The 22,514-nt window shown below is 45.6% G+C and overlaps 1 protein-coding gene across 7 annotated transcripts in view; it reads left to right on the forward strand.

The window, feature by feature from the left end:
- The window catches only part of SBNO1 (strawberry notch homolog 1), a 1,282,279-nt gene that overhangs the window by 349,930 nt on the left and 909,835 nt on the right, over nucleotides 1-22,514 (forward strand). For all 7 annotated transcript variants that reach the window (XM_085634811.1, XM_085634813.1, XM_085634807.1 and 4 more), the window contains 3 exons: nucleotides 4,016-4,177; nucleotides 4,464-4,599; nucleotides 4,679-4,784. In XM_085634811.1, coding sequence (XP_085490937.1) covers nucleotides 4,016-4,177; nucleotides 4,464-4,599; nucleotides 4,679-4,784 — 404 coding nt within the window. The remainder of the gene's footprint in view (nucleotides 1-4,015; nucleotides 4,178-4,463; nucleotides 4,600-4,678; nucleotides 4,785-22,514) is intronic.

Raw genomic sequence — 22,514 nt, forward strand, 5'->3', positions numbered from 1 at the left:
CGATGTCATCCGGGCGATCACGATGCCGGACGCGGACCGCACGACGCCACCTACCGACGAGCTTGGGTACTGCTGCTGAAAAATCTTTCTGGACCCAGCCTGACGCCTAGGGATATTCTAAGGTAAGGAATCTATCACTACTAAGGTTTCTTACAGAAACATTGTTACCAAAGGTAAGTAACTTGTTCATCTGGCCGATTCTGAATAGTGTGGCACCTGCTGTTTCGTGTCCCACAATTTCGAAGATTCGTGAGAGTGGCACTTCTTCCAGTTCACCACAAGACACTGTTATCGAGATGGAACCTGTTGTTTACCCTTTTATTCCCCAGCTTCCTCCTGCAACGTGGAGGCTTGAATACACCTATTCCACAAGTGAGTCTTTGCATGATTTGCCGGATAGTCCTTTGCACCATGGCAGTTTATCCTATGACTGGTCCTCCACCTCATCAAGTGGCCCAACCGCATTGACTATTTTTTTTCTCCTGGTTTAAACACTTATTTGGTCCTTCCATGGACACACGTCTGGTTGGTCCTTATCCTGATTTTTCTTTTCATGTCGATTGGATTTGTAACTGTTTTTTTCTACTCATCAGTGGTCACTATTTGCCGGAACGCTCTGCTTTGAACTTGGTTGGTGGTGTTTTGGCCCCCCACTCATCTTCCCACATCATGAAGCGTGACCAGACTCTTGTTAACATTTCAGCGTTCCCAGTTTCTGATGGCATCGTCTGAGATGAAGTGGATTCTCAGGTCCATGGTCCAACTGAGATCATCAATGTACCATACATGTTTCGTATTTCTATGGGTGATGTGGTGACACAGGACATACGTTCTGATGATTGGGATGTACATGCAATACAAGCCTTGTTTTCTTATTTAAAATATTGTGCTGCTTTTGATGCTTAAGATTTATATATGAATTCTGCCAATTCTCCCGATCTGTTCTGTTATCAACATTATGGGCATCATTTCCTACACAAGACTAACACCCTACGTCCGGTGGTTAATTACACTCAGTGGGAACATTGCCCAACACCGTTAAAAGGAAGCTCTAAAACACTTAAAAATAAGTTTACATACTTTACAGACTTTGATAGGTCAAATCCTTAGTCGTACTATTTTAAACTGAGTAGTACTTCCTGTCCTAAAGTCATGTTGTCCCATAGTAAATTACTTTATTCCACTTCGTTCTAAAATGATCTGCCTCTAAAAGGGTATGATCATTGGAAAGACAGTTGATTTGCAATCAATCTGGGCTTCTAAGGACTGGCAGGTGCAAGGCACTGAAGCGTTACATCGGATTTCGACCATCTAATGGGCCCCTTAGTGGCTCATGAGCAGGACTGTTCTGGGATTGGCTTAATGGCACGTGTGGCTGCACTTGGAGTTTTGGCTCAATGGGATATCTGTGAGGCTGCACAGAATCTCCTACTTCAGAGTTAAATTGAATATCACACAAGTTATCTAGCGAAGCTAATGGAGGCACCCGATCTTGTTCATTCACCTTGCTAAATTGGATGGCATCTTTTTTCTACTGACCACAATGATGTCCTTTTGGAGGGTGTTGCATTCTCGATCAGAGGCCTCTGGTCTCCGGCGGAGTCTCGCCTCCACATCAACTTGTTGGAGCTGCGAGCGATCCGACTTGCACTGAAAGCCTTCCTTCCCTCTGTCCGGGGAATTGTCGTGCAGGTGTTCACGGATAACACCACCGCCATGTGGTATTGCAACAAACCAGGCGGGGTGGGGTCGTGGACCCTTTGTCAGGAGGCTCTGCGCCTCTGGACATGGCTGGAACACCAGGGCGTCACCCTGGTGGTTCAACATCTGGCGGGCTCTCTGAACGCCAGAGCAGACAAACTCAGCCGCCGGTGCATGATGGATCACGAATGGTGTCTGAACTCCGAGGTGGAGCAAGGTCTTTTTCAGCAGTGGGGAGAGCCTTGGTTAGATCTATTCGCCACCGACGAGAACGCGCAATGTCAGCAGTTCTGCGCGTTGGAATTTCCAAGGCGGAACTCGCTCGGCGACGCTTTTCGTCGCGAGTGGAGTTGCGGTCTGTTGTACGCCTTTCCGCCTATACCACTTCTGTCCAGAGTGCTGAAGATCAAGCGCGACCGGTCCCAAGTCATCTTGGTGGCTCCGGATTGGGCACGAAGGTACTGGTATCCCGAGCTACTCAGTATGTTGACCGATCCTCCGATACGTCTGCCCCTTCGGTAGGATCTTCTGTCGCAGCAGCAGGGGACGGTCCTCCACCCGAACCTGTCCAGCCTCCGCCTCCATGCGTGGAGATTGAGCGGCGGCAGTTGATGCCATTTGACTTGCCTCCTGAAGTCTGTGATATCATTCTGGCAGCCAGGCGTCCCTCCACAAAGACGGTATACGCCTGCCGGTGGAACAAATTTGTGGCATGGTGCACAGCAAAGGCTGTGGATCCCCTCTCCGCCCCTCTTTCTGAGGTTCTCCTCTTTCTTCTTTCTTTGGCCCGGCAGGGCTCTGCCCTGGGCACATTGAAAGGTTATCTTGCTGCTCTCTCTGCCTTCTTACGGCTTCCAGATCAGCCCTCTCTTTTCAAGTCCCCTGTAGTGTCACGCTTTCTTAAAGGCATTACTCACACGTTCCCTCCTGTCCCTTTCGTAATGCCTCCGTGGGACTTGAATCTTGTCTTGACATTCCTGATGTGCGCTCCCTTTGAGCCTCTTCACAATTGTCCTCTTCATCTTCTAACTCTTAAGACTGCTTTCCTGGTAGCCATTACCTCAGCTAGATGGGTGAGTGAGCTCCAGGCTCTATCGTCCAAGCCTCCTTTTCTATCTGTTCATCCGGACTAGGTTGTCCTTCGGCCTCGTCCTTCCTTTCTACCGAAAGTGGTGACCCCCTTTCATCTTGGGCAATCGGTCACCTTGCCCACCTTCTTTCCGCCTCCGCATCCTTCCAAAGAGGAAGAGCGGCTCCACCGTCTGGACCCAAAACGTGCGCTCTCCTTTTATTTGGATCGCACTAAACAGTTCCGGGTGGACGACCAGCTTTTCGTTGGCTACGTGGGTGCAAAGAAGGGAAAAGCTGAACACAAACGGACCATATCCCGGTGGGTCGTTTTGTGTATACCAATCTGTTATTCCTTGGCAAAAAAGGAACCGCCTGTTGGGCTGCGCGCCCATTCTACTCTGGCCACAGCGGCTACTACTGCTTTGGGACGGGGGGTCCCTTTGCAGGACATCTGTCAGGCGGCGACGTGGGCTTCGCTGCACACGTTTGCCAGGCATTATTGCCTAGACAGCCAAGTCCGGAGGGATGGCTTCTTTGGCCGTTCTGTCCTCCAGGACTTTCTGGTGTGATCTTGGTTCGCAGACCCAGCACCGCGGTTGGTATTGCTTGGGTATCTATTCTAAGGTGAGGAATCTAACTAACGTGTTTCTTTCAGATGAACAAGTTACTTACCTTCGGTAACGATGTATCTGTAAGAAACATTAGTTAGTTAGATTCCTCACCGACCCACCCATCCTCCCCGTTCTGCGAACTGACATCTAGCGTTAAGGCTATCCCTTTCAGGGCCCTAGAATTTTTTGGCACCAGTGTCGGTATCTTGCATGGCTCTGCGTTCCTGGCGCGGAAGGCTATGTACAAGAACTGACGTCAGCGCGCGAGGATGGCGTCTAAGTACTCCGTCTTTCCGGCGCACGACGCCGACGACGAACGCGGAGCCGCAGACGACGCCTAGCGACGCGCAAGGGGTATTGCTGACGAAAAATCTTCCGGATCCAGTCTGACGCCTGGGGATATTCTAAGGTGAGGAATCTAACTAATGTTTCTTACAGATACATCGTTACCGAAGGTAAGTAACTTGTTCATTAATGACATGTCTTGAGGAAAATGTTTATAAAATTTACTTCCTCTGTATCCATATACTCCGTTTATTTGGCTGTAGTTTAAAATGCTAAATAATTCTTTCTGTCCAGATTACTCTTTTGCTGTGCTGCTTTACCGACACTTTCTTTCATTTTGCTTTTAGTTTAAATATGGAAAGATTTCTTCCAAACACAATGGAAGCGTGAAGAAAGGGGTAATTTTTGCAACATATTCGTCACTGATTGGGGAAAGCCAGAGTGGTGGAAAATACAAAACAAGGTTAAAACAGCTTCTTCACTGGTGTGGTGAAGATTTTGATGGAGCGGTATCCTTTCTTTTATGACTACATCTAGGAAAATGCATTTATCTGTTAAACATTAAATGTAAGCTATTTTTACCACTCTAATTTAAAAAAAATATATTTTAGTTAAAGTCTGGTAAAAGTGAGCTGATTCATTTACCCAATTTATTTTACTACATTTGCTGCACTGTAAAGTTCACCTTTGTGTTTGTTCCATTCCTTTGTTAACCTTGTATTTCTGCTAGTGGGAGGAGGAAGTAGTTGCTTATCTGTGCAAGTACAAAAGTGTTTTCCTTAAGTGTTTTTTTAGATTATTTTTGATGAGTGTCACAAAGCTAAGAACTTGTGTCCAGTGGGTTCTTCAAAACCAACAAAGACTGGTTTAGCGGTCTTGGAACTTCAAAATAAACTGCCAAAGGCCAGAGTTATATATGCCAGTGCCACAGGTGAGTACACTGTAGCTGTATGTTGCCGATGTGTCCAAATTCCTGTAATCGTACGTTCTAATGCATTACATTTTTTTAGGTGCTTCGGAACCACGAAATATGGCCTATATGAACCGCCTTGGTATATGGGGTGAAGGAACACCATTTAGAGAATTTGGCGATTTTATTCAAGCTGTGGAGAGGAGGTAATCCAGCAGACATTAATTTACTAAACGTTAAAATATTTTAAATGCAGCATTTCCTGAGAGCTGGGCTTTTAGGATGGTTATTATTCGAATATAGAAAGGAGGTTGTACGTAAAATATTTCCACAGTCAGCCACTGTTTCATATATCTGGTCAGAAGCTAGGAGGTCATTAGCAACTATAGGCAAACCTTATTTTGCTGTTTTGTAGATGCCCGAGATGCTTTTGACCTGGCCAACTGTAACACTCTGGGAAAAGTTAAAATTATGGAAATTTCCGCCAGACCAGCTGTTTGATTTAAATTCATCCAAGCAATTGGGTCGCGGTTGAGCTAGATGGCTCAATTTTTATCCCAAACAATGTCAGTTGACAACAACGTAATGCAGTGGGCATTTCTAGCTCCCTTCCTGTTTAGCCTTTACATCTCTGATCAACCACCAGGTGCAGCAGATACAAACTTTTGTTCTCCGCAAAAAGGGGATGCACATGTCCCCCGGTCTAGCTTGTGGTCATTTGGTTATAATGGATTATACTCCGGTTTGCAGTGCAAACTAAATGTCCTCCATTCTTGTTGTGAGAAGAATAGACTAGTAGTAATTGTAGAAAGGATGAAGACACTAATCGTCACCAAACGGCTCAATAAATTATCCTAGTTTTTAAATAATATCCGTTTGGAGCAGGTTAAGGAATGTAAATATCTGGGTCTTAAATTTGCAAGCATCTAATATTGGACAATCACATAGCCAAACAGAGAACAACACTTCTTACCTTGAATGCCTTAAAAAGGGTTGGTTGCCATTATGGGAGTCTCTCTGTGGAGCCAATAAAGGCATTGGAAAGGTAATTCCTCAGATCTTCTTAGGTCTTCCCAAAAAACCAATTGATCATCCATGCAGACTTAAATTACGCCTAATTCCTGGACACTTTTAGCTCAGATTTTTCTCTGGCATTAAAAGCAATCGGTCTATTTAGTGAAAAAAAATAATCTCTGCTTTTTCCTTAAATGATGTAATGGGCCAATTTGGAGAATCTTTGTCTTGCTTCTAAATTGTTGCCGAACCTTGTGTTGAGAGTAGATACACTTGAGATTAAAGATCCCATCCCATTAAATATATTGATAGATTTCTTATGGATAGGAGTAAGGAAAGCTAAATTAAATGGAGATCACCTTTAGATAGTGTTAAAGCAATCTGTTGCCCATCTTACTGAAAACTTTAATGGTTAAAAAAAAATTCTTGTCATATTTGTCTTGGGTGTCAAATAAACAAATGAGGATCATTTTGCATCTGGGAGCTGGAAAATCCCTGGTTTTAGAGTTTCTGAGAATAATGGTTGCTGCTTTTGGGAAGTAAAAATTAACTATTCTTTGGACATCTCTTTCTGAATTGCTTGGTCTGAATGAGCAGAAAGATAAATATATCTCCACCCTCTTATTATGAAGTATGGAATTAGAGCCAGAAAAGAAGCATGAACACTTTGTATACAACGAAAAGTTTAGACATTGTTATTGCAATTGCAAAATGTATTGTGTTACTCCCAGAGTAGTTTGGCTTGAAGTAATTTTGAGGTTTAGAGTGAGGAAGGCTTTGATTTATATAACAACTATAGGATTTTATTTTCTATTATAATTTGTTTTTTTTGATGAACGTGGATTGACTGAGCTTCAGTTTAATTTCAATTTGACAAATGCATATCTAATTAAATAAAGGGCACATTCTTATTATATATTTAATGTCAGTTTTGCGTATTTAAAATGTTTAGCTTGTGTATGATAAAATCATATTTCTATCCAATTTAATCTTGGAATTAAAAAATAAAAACTGGCTTGAATAGAACGTCATTATGAAGACACCAGGATCACCTCACCAGTGTTTAGCAGTTGCCCCTAAAGTTATTAATTCAAATATTTCTTGTAAGAAAGTGCCCTCTTTTTGCATTGTTGCCCCCACATTTGCAAAACTGCTGATGTACTTTGACTGAGTGTGCCCTGCGTTCCTGCTAAACAGGTACCCAGGGCCTATGTTCTTTCCCTAAATCTGCATTAAGACAAAACCCAATTTGCCCTCTTTGGCCACAGGTCAGTCCCTTGTAAATGGTACCATAGGTAGCAAGGGCACTGTGGCCAATGAAGGCCTCTAAGGGCTGCAGCACTTATTGTGCCACCCTTAGAGGCCCTGTACCTTTACAAACAAACACTGCCATTGCAGACTACGTCTTTTGTGGCAGAACAGAGTTAAGAGGCAACATGGCACACATCCCTGTGTGCCATACCTACTGCCCTGGCACAGGTCAGCCACCCCTCTTGCTGGGTGCACTATACCAGTGGTGAGGGTACAGGTGCATGAGCCCTGCACCCCTACAGTGTCTAAGTCAATTCTTAGACATTGTAAGTGCAGTAATGCCATTTGAGTATATGGTGCTGGGAGTTTGTCATTACGAACTCCACAGTACCATAGTGGCTTTACTGAAAATTGAGAAGTTTGGTATCAAACTTCTCAGCGCATTAAACCCACACTGATGCCAGTGTGGGATTTAAAGAAAAAATGCACTCAGAGGGCATCTTAGAGGGGCCCTCTGACAAACATAACTCTTGTGTCCTGGTTGAGTGAGTGCTCACTAGCTGCCACCACCAGACATGTTTCTAGACCCCTGGGTCGAGAGCCTGCTGCTCTCTGAGGTCTGAAACAATGCACGTCCCCCAGGTTGGGCAGGGTCCATGAAGGGAAAGCTTCAAAGGCTTGCCGCCTTTGTGAGCTACCCCAGCCCCTTTGCAGCTTCCAGCAACTGGCTCCCACTGGTTCTGACCCCCACTTTGGGCGAGAGAATCGGTGGGAAAACCAAGTGAAGAATGGAGGTGTGCCCACCTTTGCCAACCCCACCCCTCAGGTGGGGGAAGCGAGGTGCAGCACAACTCTGTCACCGCCATCTTGCAGATGGGGGTACCCAGCCAACCAGAGAGGCATATGCCCCTCCCACTGGAGGGTGGCATAATAGGGGGTGTACTCACCCCAAGGAAGGGACCCATTGGTCCAAACTTTACTTGTCTGTAACGCTCCTAAATCTAGCATTTAGGGGCAACCCCAAACCTTGCCTCCTCATACAAGAACCGATCAGAAGAAAAGAAGGACCGAAGAAGACGGCTGAAACTAAGAAGAGGACAGCGCCTACTGACTTGGCACCAGCCCTACCAGTTTGTCCCCGCCTCGAATCTGCTCCAGCGAAATCCCGGTGTGTCCTGCAGCCTCAAGAATCCGAAAGACCTGCCTTTCCTTACAAACCCAAGACTTTGTCTCCCGTGAGCACAGGACTTGCTCACCAACAGATTCTGGCCCCAGCCAAAAAGTGAATCTGCATCCTACGCCCGAGTTTGAGTGGCCCAACACTACGAGGAGGTCTCCCTGGCGATCCTGACCAGAGATCTGATGACCTCTGACTTGCCTCAACTCTCCAAACAAAACCTGCAGTCTTTCTGGAAGACCCCCACGAATGCGACCTGAGCCTGTAAGAAAACCCAACGCCTAAAGACACCCTGCATCTGACCTCCCATGGCCTTGGGTGGCCCAACTGACGGTGTCCCAACTTGCCTGTCCAACCGGTGGTCACTTCCGGAAAATCTTCGTCCTCGAGCCTGCAGTCTTTGTTGCAACCGGAGAATCCTCATTGAAAACAACAGGGCACCCGACTCCAAAACAGCACCCTGCACCCAGCTGCCACTGTGGGTGTACTTTGGGTGCTAACTTGGATACTTCTTTTCCCTGAGCCTAACACCAGGAGCTTTGCTCCCACAACCTTGTGGCCTGCTCATGAGCAGCCTCCAACCAGAGGTCCCCTAACCCCCTTTGGATAACATTACCCCTCAGCACTCTAGCACTCGTGCCGCTGAGGGTGTTTCAAGAGTGCATTCTTGACCCTGGGGGAACCCTGGTTCTAACCCCAGAATACCAACTCCCACAAACAAGTACTTACCTGCAAACCATTAACTTCATTTTTCTCCATAGGAATACATTGACTGTTTTACTTTGAAAATTGTTTTAAGTGTGGAGTTGGTTTGTATAAAACACTGACAAACTGCAAATGTACAACAAATGATTTACTTACCTTTTCGCTAGAAAATGTCCAAGTGTGATATCTAGGCATATCACAATAAGTAGCAAAAGTAACTTTAAAAGCCATCCTAAAAATAACGTACAAAGTTATCAGTAAAGTAATTTCAAAATATTAACTTACCTGAAATTCAACCAACTGCATTTGACCCTGCATTTAACTGTAAAACATTGCATACGATTTTGCAAAGTATTATTTCACTTACCTGCACCAGGCTTGGCTTGGTTCTAGAAATAAAATACAACTAAGTAGCGTTTTTTTCCCCTCTCTTTACACATTGCCACTTCTTATATTAGTTCTCAGTATACATGGGCAAGGCGGGCTCCTAGCTCTCTCCAATTCCTTGCGGTCATCCCTTGTCTGTTTCATGGTATGGCTGGCTTGCTCGGCAGCCCTACTTCTTCTGTGCCTGTGTGTGGCCTATTTTTTCTTTGCTTCTGCCTTACACAAAGCTGCAGTTGTATTTTCCCTTTGATTGGAAACGTTTCCCTGACACTTACATGCAATCCCAACGCTTTGTTACTTGACTGGCTGTTTTTGGATGTGCCTGATAGTGACTCTGCTGCCTTTACCATTGCCTCAACCCCCCTCCCCTGAATTTCAGCCTTATCCACCAGGTGTTTTTGCCCACTGGGCATCAGTGCTGCCAGGTTAATTGGGGGGATGGGGGCCTCCTTGCATGTCCTCACTGACCAGTACAGGAGCTAGCAACACTCTTAAGTTTCTGTCTCAGATGGGAACCAGCAGTACTAGTTATGACTCCAGAGGAGCCAAAGGCCAGTCCACAGAAGTCCTTGGGGAACGCCAAGGAGTCCCTCATTAGGTATTAATACCAACTTCTCCTTAAGGTTCCTAAAGAAGCAAGTGCTAATGGCCCTGGAGAAGACCAATCTGAGCCCTGGGGGCAAGTGTCCTCATAAGTGTCTCCTGTTCGATTTTTAAGTGATGCTGAAAGATTGTAGAAGCCGTGCAACCCTGATTAATTCTAAGGTGCCACATCGCTGCACCCCTATCCTAACTCTCTTGCACAGCATTCTGTGATATTCCAATATGAAAATGTCAGTTGTCTGTGCAAAGAGCTTCTCTGAGAATCTCAATTCCACCGTTAGCTGACGTAGCTGTTTGATCCCTTCCCACCAAAACGTTTTTGGCTCCATGGGTCTGGTTGTGGGCCTGAGCTGTCCAAGCCCAAGTAGGGTGTGATAAGCTAATTAACATTAAAAGATTTGCTTCCACCCCTTACCCAGGAACTATGTGTACAGGGCTGTTAGCGGGTCAATTGAGAGGGGAGGCCTTTGATCCTTTTTTTTTTTTTTTGCAATTTTAAAAACCTATACAATCGGTTAAGCTGTAGCAGTTGATTGGACACATACAGTTCGTACAAATTAGACGGCTGGATATAACGACCAGAGAATAGATGACTTTAGAGACAGACAATCTCTTGACAGTAATCAAACATATTATCAATTGTGGCACCAAAGCAATACATTACACCAATGACATGGGCAATCAGATATCACTTAGTCAGCAGATATGCAGTAAGTGGGCTCCAGATATCCCGGGGTCTGGAGGAGCTAAGCAATTCTTCGGCATAACATATGAACTGATCTCGAATATATACCAGGTCACATCAAGTTTATTACAGTTAATTAAAACCATAACATACAAACGTATTAATAAAATTCAAGGATTAAAATATAAGAGTTAATAAAAGCAGAAGAAAAAGAATTTTGTATACATTTATAAATCAGCTGTATCTTGATTAAGTGTCAGTGCTTATCATAAAGAGTTTGATTTTTATCGACGTTCATATGTGCAAATAAGGATAGAGTTTGACAGTTTCTTAATGCTGAGCATTATGCAATGCAATTAGGATAATATTAACAAACTTCGCAGCTCTTGCTAAGACTTGGGCTGAGTTATTCTCCAGTATTGAATCTTTCATAGATTCACATGCTTGTATCTTCCCCGTCGTCATGGTGGGAGTCTCACGGTAACAGAATGACCACAGCAGTATCAGAAAAACTGCATAGCAAAATCCCATAGGGAATCATCTTATTTGGTAACCAAATCTCATCATTATGTGGTCCAAGACTCAGCCAATCGGCTGCTAGCCCTGCCCTCACACTCCCCAGCAGAGCCTTCCTGCCTCAGATTTCCAACCGCCTTCGTGTGAGGAGGAGTCTCCCTGAGCCTTGCTCAGTTTTGTTCCTGTGTAAACTTTTGACCTCTGGTTCATCTAGAATTATCTTCTTCTGGCTGGATTAAGGTATTGTGCTTCACCTTTTCTTGTTTAGGATGGCTGAAAGCTCTAAGAAGAGGCTTTTCAGGCCCTGCAGATCCTGTGGAAAGCCTAGATTGTTCTCTGAGGACCCACATAAGGACTGCTTATATTGCTTGCACCCTAAACATGTGCCGAAGGACTGTAAACATTGCAGAACCTTTTCTGCAAAGACCCTACGTGACAGGGAGGCACGTCTTCTGCTGTGGCTTCAGAAAAAGGTCACTTCAGATTCTGACTCTGAGGAGGATTCTAAGTCTTCAAAGAAGAGAAAATCTTCAACTTCGGAAGGTAGTTCTGAGCTGAAAAAGCAGAAGACAAAAGACAAAGGGGCCCCTGCGTCTTAATTACCTCATACTCCTCTTAAAAAATCTAAAGAGTCAAGAGAAGTTTCCTCAGCCCTGTCGACTAAGATTAGGGCGTCGCCGGCGATTATTGCTTTGAAACTGTCGACGACGACTCCGTCGACGACCACCATATCGACGACGACTCCGTCAACGACCACCATATCGACGACGACAGCGGCATCGACGGCGACTAAACCTCGTCGTCGAAGAAAAGCCCGTTGACTATTCCGTCGACGGCCACACTTCCTTCGTCGACGAAGACTTCGTTGTCAACAACTACGGTGTCGACGATAATACAGCTTACTCCGTAGACGACAGTCCCGTCGACGGGAACTTTTAAATTGCCTAAGGTAAAGAAAATAACATTGAAGTCTATGGCGTTGTCGACGGGCTCGTCGACGAAGCAGACTAAGTCTACAGATTTTACCACATGGACAAAAATTTCTCCGCTTCCGCCTTCTAATTTACTAGACTTAGTCCAATGATGAGGGGTCTTCAGGAGTGGCTTATAGTCCTTCCCAACTTCGCATTAAGAGTCAGGAAACAGATGAGGAAGAATTTCATGAGGTGCAAGAAGTCTTCTCATTTCAGGATCGTCCTCCGAGAGATTCACGGAGATATGAATCTTTTCAGGAGTCTTATGCCTACGAGGAAGAGGAAGAGCCTCAGCATACTTCTAGAGAGGACTCTATTTCCATGCCAGTGTCCTTGGTGACTGACTTACGCCTGATGATCAACGATTACTATCGGCGTTTCCCGGAAGCAAACTCTCAAGCGCCACAGACGGTGGAGAAGCCGACGCAGGTACGACCACCTCACTCTTCTCCCAAAACTTCCACTCAGAAGATCCGATCTCCACCGATTATGACAATCAGGGATGACTTAGAAGACAGTGACGCCGATCAACTGGAAGAAGGAGAACTCCTTCAAGATAAGCAAGTTGACGATGAATGGGATCAATATATTCTCCCGACTACGCCGTCGCCATCTCCAACACCTGCGAATTCTCCGCCGCAAGATATAGGAGGTTTCCATGACATCATGGAGAAAGCATCAAAGCGCTTTGATCTTCCCATTCCAGTTCAGGAAGCCGAATGTTTTCTTTATGACTTTAAAGAGGAGTCACGCAAGTCTATGCGATCCATTCCAATAATCGACCATATTTGGGAGGAAGGCTTGAAGATTATGAAGAACCCGGCTTTAGTGGCTGCTTCAGTTCCTCGAATAGACAAAAAATATAGAGCTCCGGAATCGTCTCCGGCCTGTTTGATTGGTCATCCTCGACCAGACTCTGTGGTGACACAGGCCGCCCAAAGAAACTCAAAAAATCCGGTTTCAACAACAATGGTTCCCCCGGACAAAGACGGAAGACGAATGGACGGCGCAGGGAAGCGCTTTGCAGTGATGGCAGCGTCTTCCATAAAGGCTTCTAATGCATTAGCCCTCATCAGCAGATTCAACCGGCAGATGTGGTGCGATATAGCTCCCTTGCTCTCCCATCTTCCAGAAGATAAAAAAGAAGCGGTTGCTATTCTACAGGATGGGGCTAGGGCAGCATCTGAATCCATCGACATCGCTATGGATTTGTCCTCAGTGGCTTTTCGACAAATGGCAGGGGCAGTAGCCCTGCGCAGACAAGGATGGTTGAAGGCCACCTCGTTCAGACCTGAGGTACAGGCCAAAATAGTGGACATGCCATTTGATGGAGAGAACCTGTTCGGAAAGCATGTCGATGAGGCCCTCCAAAGTATCAAAACGGACACCGATACAGCGCGGGCGCTGGGATCTCTGCAACAGGGCAGGTTTCAGTCCTTTCGGAGGAGAGGCTCCCGAGGACAATTTACACAACGATCCTCGTTCCAATCGAACAGAGATCAGCCGTACCAGCAGCAGGGATCTCGCCAGTACTCGAGCAATCAACAATTTCGATCTTCCAATAACTATCACCAACAGTCCAGGGGAAGATCATCTACGAGAGGGAAGTCGCAGCAGTCCAATTGACGACAATGACTTCTCCAACACATCCGACACCTGTCCGGGAAGCAGCACCCATTACCTGACTTCATTTTACCCAGCTTGGCTGTCAATAACAACGGACAGATGGGTTTTAGATGTAATACAACATGGCCATACTCTGGAATTCGTAGACAAGCCTCCAATTCAGCTCCCTATACACAGGAGGCAAGAACATCTATCTGCCCTCAAGGCAGAAGTGATAGCGTTATTACAAAAGGAGGCGATAGAAAAAGTTCCACGACTTCAACGCGGGACAGGCTATTACTCGCATTTCTTTCTCATAAAAAAGAAAGACACATCAAAGTGGAGACAGGTAATGGACCTGAGAGGTCTAAACAAATTCATTCAAAAGAAATCATTTCGAATGTTATCCCTGCAGGAAATTCTTCTCCTGATTGGCTGAGGAGATTATTTGGCATCCCTGGACCTCTTAGATGCTTATTTTCACGTCCCAATCCACGTAAAACACAGAAAATTTCTACGCTTCATGGTGGCGGGGCGTCATTACCAATTCAAAGTCTTACCTTTCGGACTAAAGTCCGCGCCGAGAATATTTACAAAGTGCATGGTGCCAATTGCGGCCCACCTAAGACTACAAGGTCACCAGATTTTTCCTTATCTGGACGATTGGCTTATCAAAGGAAGTTCGTTCAAAGACACCCATCGCTCCCTTCACGTTTGCATGGAGCTTTTCGATCAGCTAGGTCTCAGTCAACCTAGAGAAGTCCCATCTCAGACCAGCGCAGTCCATTCAATTTCTGGGTGCTCTAATCTGCACGGAGGAGGCCAAGGCTTACCCGTCAGAGGAGCGTATTCGAAAGATCATACGGTTGTCAACACAATTGCAAACAAAAAAGTCCGTTTCAGTAAGGATCTACAAGTCATTGATGGGAATGATGTCCTCTTGTATTACCCTACTCCCAAATTACAGGTTCCGCATGAGGCCTATACAAGAACTGCTAGACGAGCAATGGCTTCAGTCGCAGGGATCCTTCGAGGATCGGATTGTAATCACTCCTCAGATCAGACACGCCCTGTCATGGTGGAAGATCAGGGATCATTTAGCGGAAGGACTAACTTTCGAATCACAGGTCTACAATTTCGTGATGATGACGGATGCTTCTCTTCAGGGTTGGGGAGCGCATCTCCAGGAACTCGAAATTCAAGGCCACTGGTAAAAGGCCGAAATGCAGCTCCACATCAACTTGCTAGAGCTGAAGGCCGTGTTCTTGGGACTCAAGGCTTTTCTACCCAGAATTCGCGGATCGACGGTTCTGGTGAAAACGGACAGCTCCACGTCTGTTTTACCTGCTAAAACAAGGGGGCACAAGGTCGAAACTTCTGTCAAAGGAAGCACAAGACATTTGGAAATGGCTTCTAGCTCACAACATCTTGCTTCAGGTGCAACATGTTGCAGGAGTGGACAACACAAGAGCGCATATTCTGAGCAGATCTCCCGAAATCTCTCACGAGTGGGAACTACATCGGAAGCACCTTTCCAGAGTTTTCAAGGTATGGGGCACGCCAAGGCTAGACTTATTCGCGGACCGCCACAATTCGAAATGCAAAAACTTTGCAAGCAGGTTTCCGCAGAAGGGATCGTGGGGCAATGCGCTACAGATGTGCTGGACAGGAATGTTTGCGTATGCCTTTACCCCCTTTCCTCTAATACGGAAAGTCTTAAGGAAAATGAAATCGGAGCCGTGCCATCTGATTCTGATTGCACCAGCGTGGCCGAGACAAGCGTGGTTCTCCGAAATGATCAGCCTCTCAATGACACCCAGGATACAGTTCCCATTAGTGCAGGATCTGATAACGATGAACAACGGACAGATACTGCATCCAAATTTGAAATCGCTCAGCTTGTCAGCATGGAACCTCATGAGCATGAATTCCACCTGTTAAAGATCCCTCAGGACTGCAGAGACATTCTGTCACGATCCCGAGCAGTCTCCACAAACAAAACATATGCGGCGAAATGGAAAAGGTTCTGTCAGTGGTGTGTATCTAACAACTTGCATCCATTTCGGGTCTCTTCTGATCAGATTCTCCCATATCTACTGACATTGGCAAAATCTGGACTCTCTCGTATGTCCATAAAAGTACACCTAGCCGCAATATCAAGGTACACAAGAGTGCCTGATCAGCCCTCTCTTTGGTCTCAAAGAGTTATTAAAGAATTCCTCAGAGGGCTCTTCCGAATGTTCCCTCCTGTTCAAAGACCAGTTGTGCCCTGGCAGCTGAATACAGTTCTTACACAGTTAATGAAACCGCCCTTCGAGCCAATCCATAAGGCGGAGTTACAATTTGTCTCATGGAAGACAGCGTTATTGTTAGCGCTAACATCGGCAAGAAGGGTCAGCGAGATTCAAGCGTTCTCGATTGCAGAACCACTTCTACAATTCAGGCAGGACAGAGTGATTCTCAGAACGAATCCCAAATTTATTCCTAAAGTCCCTTCCAGTTTTCACCTGAATGAACCAATAGTTTTGCCTACATTTTTTAAAGACCAGTCAACAGCGGCAGAAAGAGCATTGCACTCTTTAGACATTAAACGATGTCTCAAATTCTATATCGACAAGACCCAATCATTCAGGAAAACATATCAGCTTTTCGTAGCCTTTGCTGGCACCAGGAAAGGGGTGGCACTTTCTAGATCTAGTATCTCGAGGTGGATATCGTCCGCAATATCCTTGTCATGTCAAGGCTGGGAAACCTTTGCAAACCAAAGTACGTGCGCACTCCACGAGGAAGATGGCAACTTCTACGGCCCTATTTGCAGGGGTGCCATTACTAGACATTTGTAGAGCTGCGACATGGAAGAATGCGCACACCTTTACTAGACATTGTCTGGACGCAGCGTGGAGAAAGGATGCAGCAGTGGGACAAGCAGTTCTACGGCACCTATTTCATTAAGGTATTTATCATGGATTATAACGATGTATGTATGTACAGATATATGTATATTTACGCGAATTTTTCAAATAATGCAATGTATGTTAACATGCTATCCAAAAGAGCAGAGCCCACGTTTATTGGGGGTTCTAGCCTGGAAATGCAGTTTGGGTTAAGTGCTGCTTACTATTCTGATACAAGCATGTGAATCTATGAAACATTCAATACTGGAGAAAAAACTAGTTACTTACCTGTACACTATGGTTCTCCAGTATTATCTTTCATAGATTCACATGCGGCCCGCCCACCTCCCCATTTCTCAGGCAGAACCTCATGGTCTCTAAGTGTTTTTTAGTCTCGCACTCGGGGCTGGAAATCTGAGGCAGGAAGGCTCTGCTGGGGAGTGTGAGGGCAGGGCTAGCAGCCGATTGGCTGAGTCTTGGACCACATAATGATGAGATTTGGTTACCAAATAAGATGATTCCCTATGGGATTTTGCTATCCAGTTTTTCTGATACTGCTGTGGTCATTCTGTTACCGTGAGACTCCCACCATGACGACGGGGAAGATACAAGCATGTGAATCTATGAAAGATAATACTGGAGAACCATAGTGTACAGGTAAGTAACTAGTTTTTTACTGAAGCATAAATCCGATGCTTCCCTGCAATATGTCAGTGACTTTTCCCGGTAAACTGGGGCCAGCAGGCGTTCGGCGGTCATTGGCAAGGTGAAGGCAACAACATAACAGATGAAACCAGGACTCATATGAATAGTTGCAGAGCCTACATGTTAGCTGGCCATTCTTCCGAGCCCACAGCGGGTTGAAGTCATGAATTGGGAGTGCTAGCAGCCTCATATAAATAATTTTATTACGAGTCAGTGATTGTAGAGAGCAACTAAAATATGGTTGAGGTTTCCCCTTGATATACGAGTCATTCAAAGCTGCAAGGAGCGATTGTTTTGGAAGCGAAGCAACATCTCTCTCAAATGACACTAAGGTGACTTGGTTTTTTATTGTTTTTTTCCTCACTGGCAGGGAAATGATTGGATTAGCAAAGTTGGTAATTTCAATCTTTAATGTGGAGATGGCCACGTGCAGCTGTCTACCAAGGAGAAAGTTCGTCCATGAATACTGATTGCAGTTGTTCTTTCATGGATTGAGCAGGTGCACGTAGAATATGGATGTCGAATTTAATTAAATCTCCCAGGCAGTGAAGATCTGCGCTTTCCAGGCCCAGCTCGAGTCTGTCTCGTCCTCCTAGCATGCTGGGGAACCGAAAATATTTTCTTGTAAGCCTTTATTTGATATTTTGCTAGAAATATATCCATTTTGCCAGCGAAAGCCAGGTGGCCATAGGACACTGCCGGGAGCAGTTTGGCGCGTAGAACCCTTAAAATTGGCTCGGCTGTAGGGCTGTGCAAGTGCCGATTCAAGCGCCTCAGACTGTATATAACGCCTGCTCCCTTGAGCCGAAGATGTTTAAGATGGGATACTTGATTAGCCTTTTTATTGAACCAGACTCCTAGGTAATTGTAACTGGTACAGGTTGCAATATGTAGACCGCCTGCTCGCCAAAACAGATTTTTCTTTTTTTTTTTGTATTTCCCAACGATCATGACTTGGTTTTTGAGTCGTTCATCAGAAGATTATTTTTTATGTTGTATATGTTAAGGGCAGTGAGCGCTCTTTGTAGACCTATTTTTGTGTGGTCCATGATAATGTTATAATCAGCGTATTGCATAATCTGTAGTCGTGTGCCACCCAATTTTGGGGCGACCAAGGTTGCGCTTGCCAGTTCTTTTGGCAGATCAGCAGTGTAGAGATTAAATAGTAGTGGGGCTAATACGCAGACTTGCTTTAAACCAGGTCTTGTAACCATTGTTTAGTTGTTGGTGCAGGTCTACAGCCATAGCATATTGAAACTACGTTTAGCAATCCGCAGCGCCACTGCGACTAACTTCCTATGAGAGGCTTTAATATCATTAATCTTGCCTAGTAAACTTAAGTGGGGGGTACATGAAATAGGTAGACCTACCATCAATTGTATGGTGCTTGTGAATGAAAAAACTCTTGGACAGGCGCAGGCTAAATGATGGAAGTCTGTGTCGGGTGAACCACATTGTGTGCAATCGGCAGTGACTCGCAAACCATACTTATAGAGTTGGGTTGGTGTGTAGTACATTTGAAGTAGATATTTAAAATGCACTAGTCTTAAGTTTCTATTCGCTGTGAGTTGCCTTGTCATTCGGCAGCAGCTAAACCAGTCCTCCGAGAGCGGATCAGATCGGACTGTGTTCCATGTGTCCTTTGCCGTTGTCTCCACAGTAGCCCCTTCTTTCTGTGAAGCATGATATAGACGTGTGACCAGCCTGGCCCGTGAAGGAGTAGTGTAGAGGAGTTGCAGCGCTTCTAATGTAGGGGGTTCTGCCGGAAAGTGAGGGTATAGCGCACAAATAGTGGATCGCAGCCGTGTATATACAAACATTCGCATTGCAATATTAGGCCCTTCAGTGAGCTTAGTTTTCGCCTCCACATATTTGCCCCCAGTAAATACATCTCCCATGGTGGACATGTCCATTTCCTCAGGAGTTTTCAATGCACCTGGTTCCCCGGTGACCGAAAGATCCATGTTGTGTAATAGTGGCATGTTGGGTGCATAGAGCGGCAGTTTTTGCGCGTGCCTCCCAAGCTCTTGCCAAGCCCTGGTAGTAATTTGCACCGTGTATTTCTCCTTTCTCAAAAACTGTATGCTTGTTCACTATCATGGCCTTAAGTGGTATCGGATGTACGGCCCCTGCTTCAACCGCTACATGGGGAATGTGGGCTGGCTCTTGTTGCCAATAATAAGCATAATGGGCCTGTGCGCAGAGCTAATATATGTGGAAATCAGGGCCGTGAAGCCCCCCTGTTCGTAAGGCAATGTTAGTGTTTACCATTTAAGTAGTGGCTTTTTCCCGCCCCATGCAAGTGTGACTAACAGAGACCGAATTGTGTCAAAAAAGTGGCGTGTTAAGTGTACAGGGATGTTCAGGAATAAATATAAAAATCATGGAAGGACCACCATTTTCATTAGTGCTATCCTATCTGCAAATGACCACGGTAGTTTTATCCAGCGGGTTATTTGTTCTTCGATGCCCGTGATGGCTTTACCAAAATTGAATTGGACCACCACCTGTTTGTCTCGATGGAGCCACACTCCCAGGTATTTCACAGTCTGTGCACCATGCCAGCAGGGAATCCAAGGCCACCTCGGGTGTGCTATCTGTGAGGGGTAAGATGACTGATTTCGACCAGTTTATCCCAAGTCCTGAGAACCATTCAAACCAGATATACTCCCTAATAAGCTGCACTAAATGTGTATTGGGGTCACGCACATACAACACCATGTCGTCTTCGTACATGGAGACTGCCAGGCATCGCTGGTAAAATTGTAGTGCTGCTTGTGCATGGCGCTGTTGCAGAATACAGGCTAATGTTTCAAGCACCAAAGCAAACAACAAGGGCGATAGCGGACACCCTTGCCGCGTTCCCCGCTGTATCTGAAAAACATCAGACAGATGACCATTGACTCTCGCGTGCCACCGGGTCTGTATAATGCGATTTAATCCAATTTTTTTAAATGAAAGGCACACCCATGCGGTGCAAAATAGCGAACATATATGACCAGGAGATAGAGTTGAAGGCCTTAGCGGCGTCAAGGAGGACTGCCACTGCCGGGAGGGTGGGTTCAAGGACGTGTAATACCGCAAATAGTGTACGCAGATTATGGGACGTGGAGCGGGTAGGGATGAACCCCGATTGATCAGGGAGTACCGTAAATGGAAGAAGTAGTTTCAACCTATTCACCAGTACCTTCGCCAGTATTTTTACGTCACTATTTATCAAAGACAAAGGTTTATACAATTCGCACCGGTCTGGAGCTTAATCGGGTTTCAACAGTTATTACAAGTGCTTCTCGCAGAGTGGGAGGTAATCTTTGGGTCTCGTATGCCTCCATATACATCTCAAGAAGGCAGGGGGCCAGAAGATTGATATATTCTTTATAAAACTCAGCCGGTAGGCCATCTGTACCCGCTGCTTTCCCGTTTGGCAATGCAGCAATGGCTTCACGAACTTCGAACGTTAATGGATGCATTAAAAAATCATGCTGATGGTGCGAAAGCCACACTAGTGCAATGTCGTCTGGGTATTGTGCTATTTCTGCCTCATCTGCCGACTGCAGACTCTCATAGATCCTGGTGTAGTATTGCGCAAAGGTTCTAAGTAGGTTAGGTGGATCGCAGTGCGTGGTGTCCTCATCTGTAAAGACTTTAACCATATAATTCTTCCCCCAAGTGTCTATCCTGCCAGCCAATGCTCTTCCCGGCTGGCCTCCCTCCCCGTATATCTGTCTTTGCTTCTGCGCAACATGTGGCGTGTTTCCTGGTCAGCCACGTCGTATTCTGTAATCTTTGTTTTAATAGTTGCTAGCGTGGCAGGGTTAGCCGTAATGCTATATTCGCGCTCAAGATCACCCAGCTCCTGTTCCATCCTAGTCCTAGTGCCTCGCAATGATTTTAAAACGCCCGACTGAAAACCCATACACGCACCCCGAATAGTCACTTTAAAGGCCTCCCATAGTGTCCCTATAATTTGCACTGATCTAGTATTATGCAGGAAATAATCCGATGTAGCCTCACGAATCCCCTCGCAAAACATCTGATCAAGTAGGGAGGAAGATTGCAGGCGCCTTTGAAATTGGGAGGAGGTATGTGTCGGTAACGTTATGCTTAAAAGTACCGGGGCATGATAAGAGAGGGTCCTGGGTAGGTGCTTTATCTGTACAGTCCACGTATTGACATCTGTCGTGACCAGCCAATAGTCCGTCAATACAGGACCAAGATTGACGTGCATATGAGTGACGTACCCTCCCGCGTGTCCAGGTTTCGCAGTCGCCAAACATCAAGCAGCCCCAGATTTAGCATACTGTGATGTATGGCGGCTGTTGCTTTTTTTCAGTGTGGGTTCGGCTAGTGAACATCTATGCAGTGCTGGGTCTAACACAGCATTAACGTCCCTGCCACATATAATGGCAGACGGAGGCAGCTGGCATATTGTCCCCCATAGTGTTTCATAAAAAGCAGGGTTGTTAATGTTTGGATCATATATATATATTTACAGTGACATCGTTTTGCCATACAGTGTACCTTGTACCAGTATATACCGAGCCATCTTATATTCCTTCATATGAACTGGTTGGAAGGGGATACCTTTCTTTATTAATATCATAGCCCCCCTTGCATAACAGGAATATGAGGCTGCTAGATGCACTCCTGCCCATCAGGGTAGGTGAGTTTCCTGCAACAGGGCTATCTGGTTGTTATGATGGTCCAAGTAGGAAAGCACCTGTCTCACCTTCTTGGGATTGTTTAGGCCCCTAACGTTCCAAGTCACCTATGAGATTGTGGGTTCTTTAGTCCTTCTCATGTTTTGTGTTGACAAATATTGTAGCGTGCCACCGTACAAAATCTGTCGTTAAGCGTAATATCGTCTGCTGCTGTTGTGTCCCCAACACTACTTTGATACATAATTCCCCAACAGTTCCCCCCACCCTCTTCAGCATCTGAAACACGCCAGAGGTCCCAACCCGCAGAACAAAATAACCACCATGCAACTGCATGCTGTAGTTAGAAACCAATAAGAGCATCAGGAAGGGGCTGTAGCACAATAGAAATCTGTTGTGGGGTATCCCCTTTCTGAGGGTCGCTAGTAGCCGTTGGCCCTCGGCTGGTACAGGGGGGGGATCGAGGTGAAGATTATCAGGCGGAACACCCGCTGGCATACAGGGCTAACAATAAACATCAATTCTCAGGAGCACACATACTACAAAATTATAGATCTAGTACCAATAGAGGAAAAGTGATTGGCAATAGTGTACATTATGCATCACGACGTGTATAACATGCATGGAAATGCAGTTATTGTAGGGCAATAGATGAATACTGAACATTACAATTGACACACTGTTAATGTGTAGCATTTATACCAGCAGTCTGCGAACAAGGTTTTATCACATGCACGCCAGTCAGTACAGGCCTCACGTGTT

The sequence above is a fragment of the Triturus cristatus genome, chromosome 11, assembly GCF_964204655.1.
Source record: "Triturus cristatus chromosome 11, aTriCri1.1, whole genome shotgun sequence".
Lineage (NCBI taxonomy): Eukaryota > Metazoa > Chordata > Amphibia > Caudata > Salamandridae > Triturus > Triturus cristatus.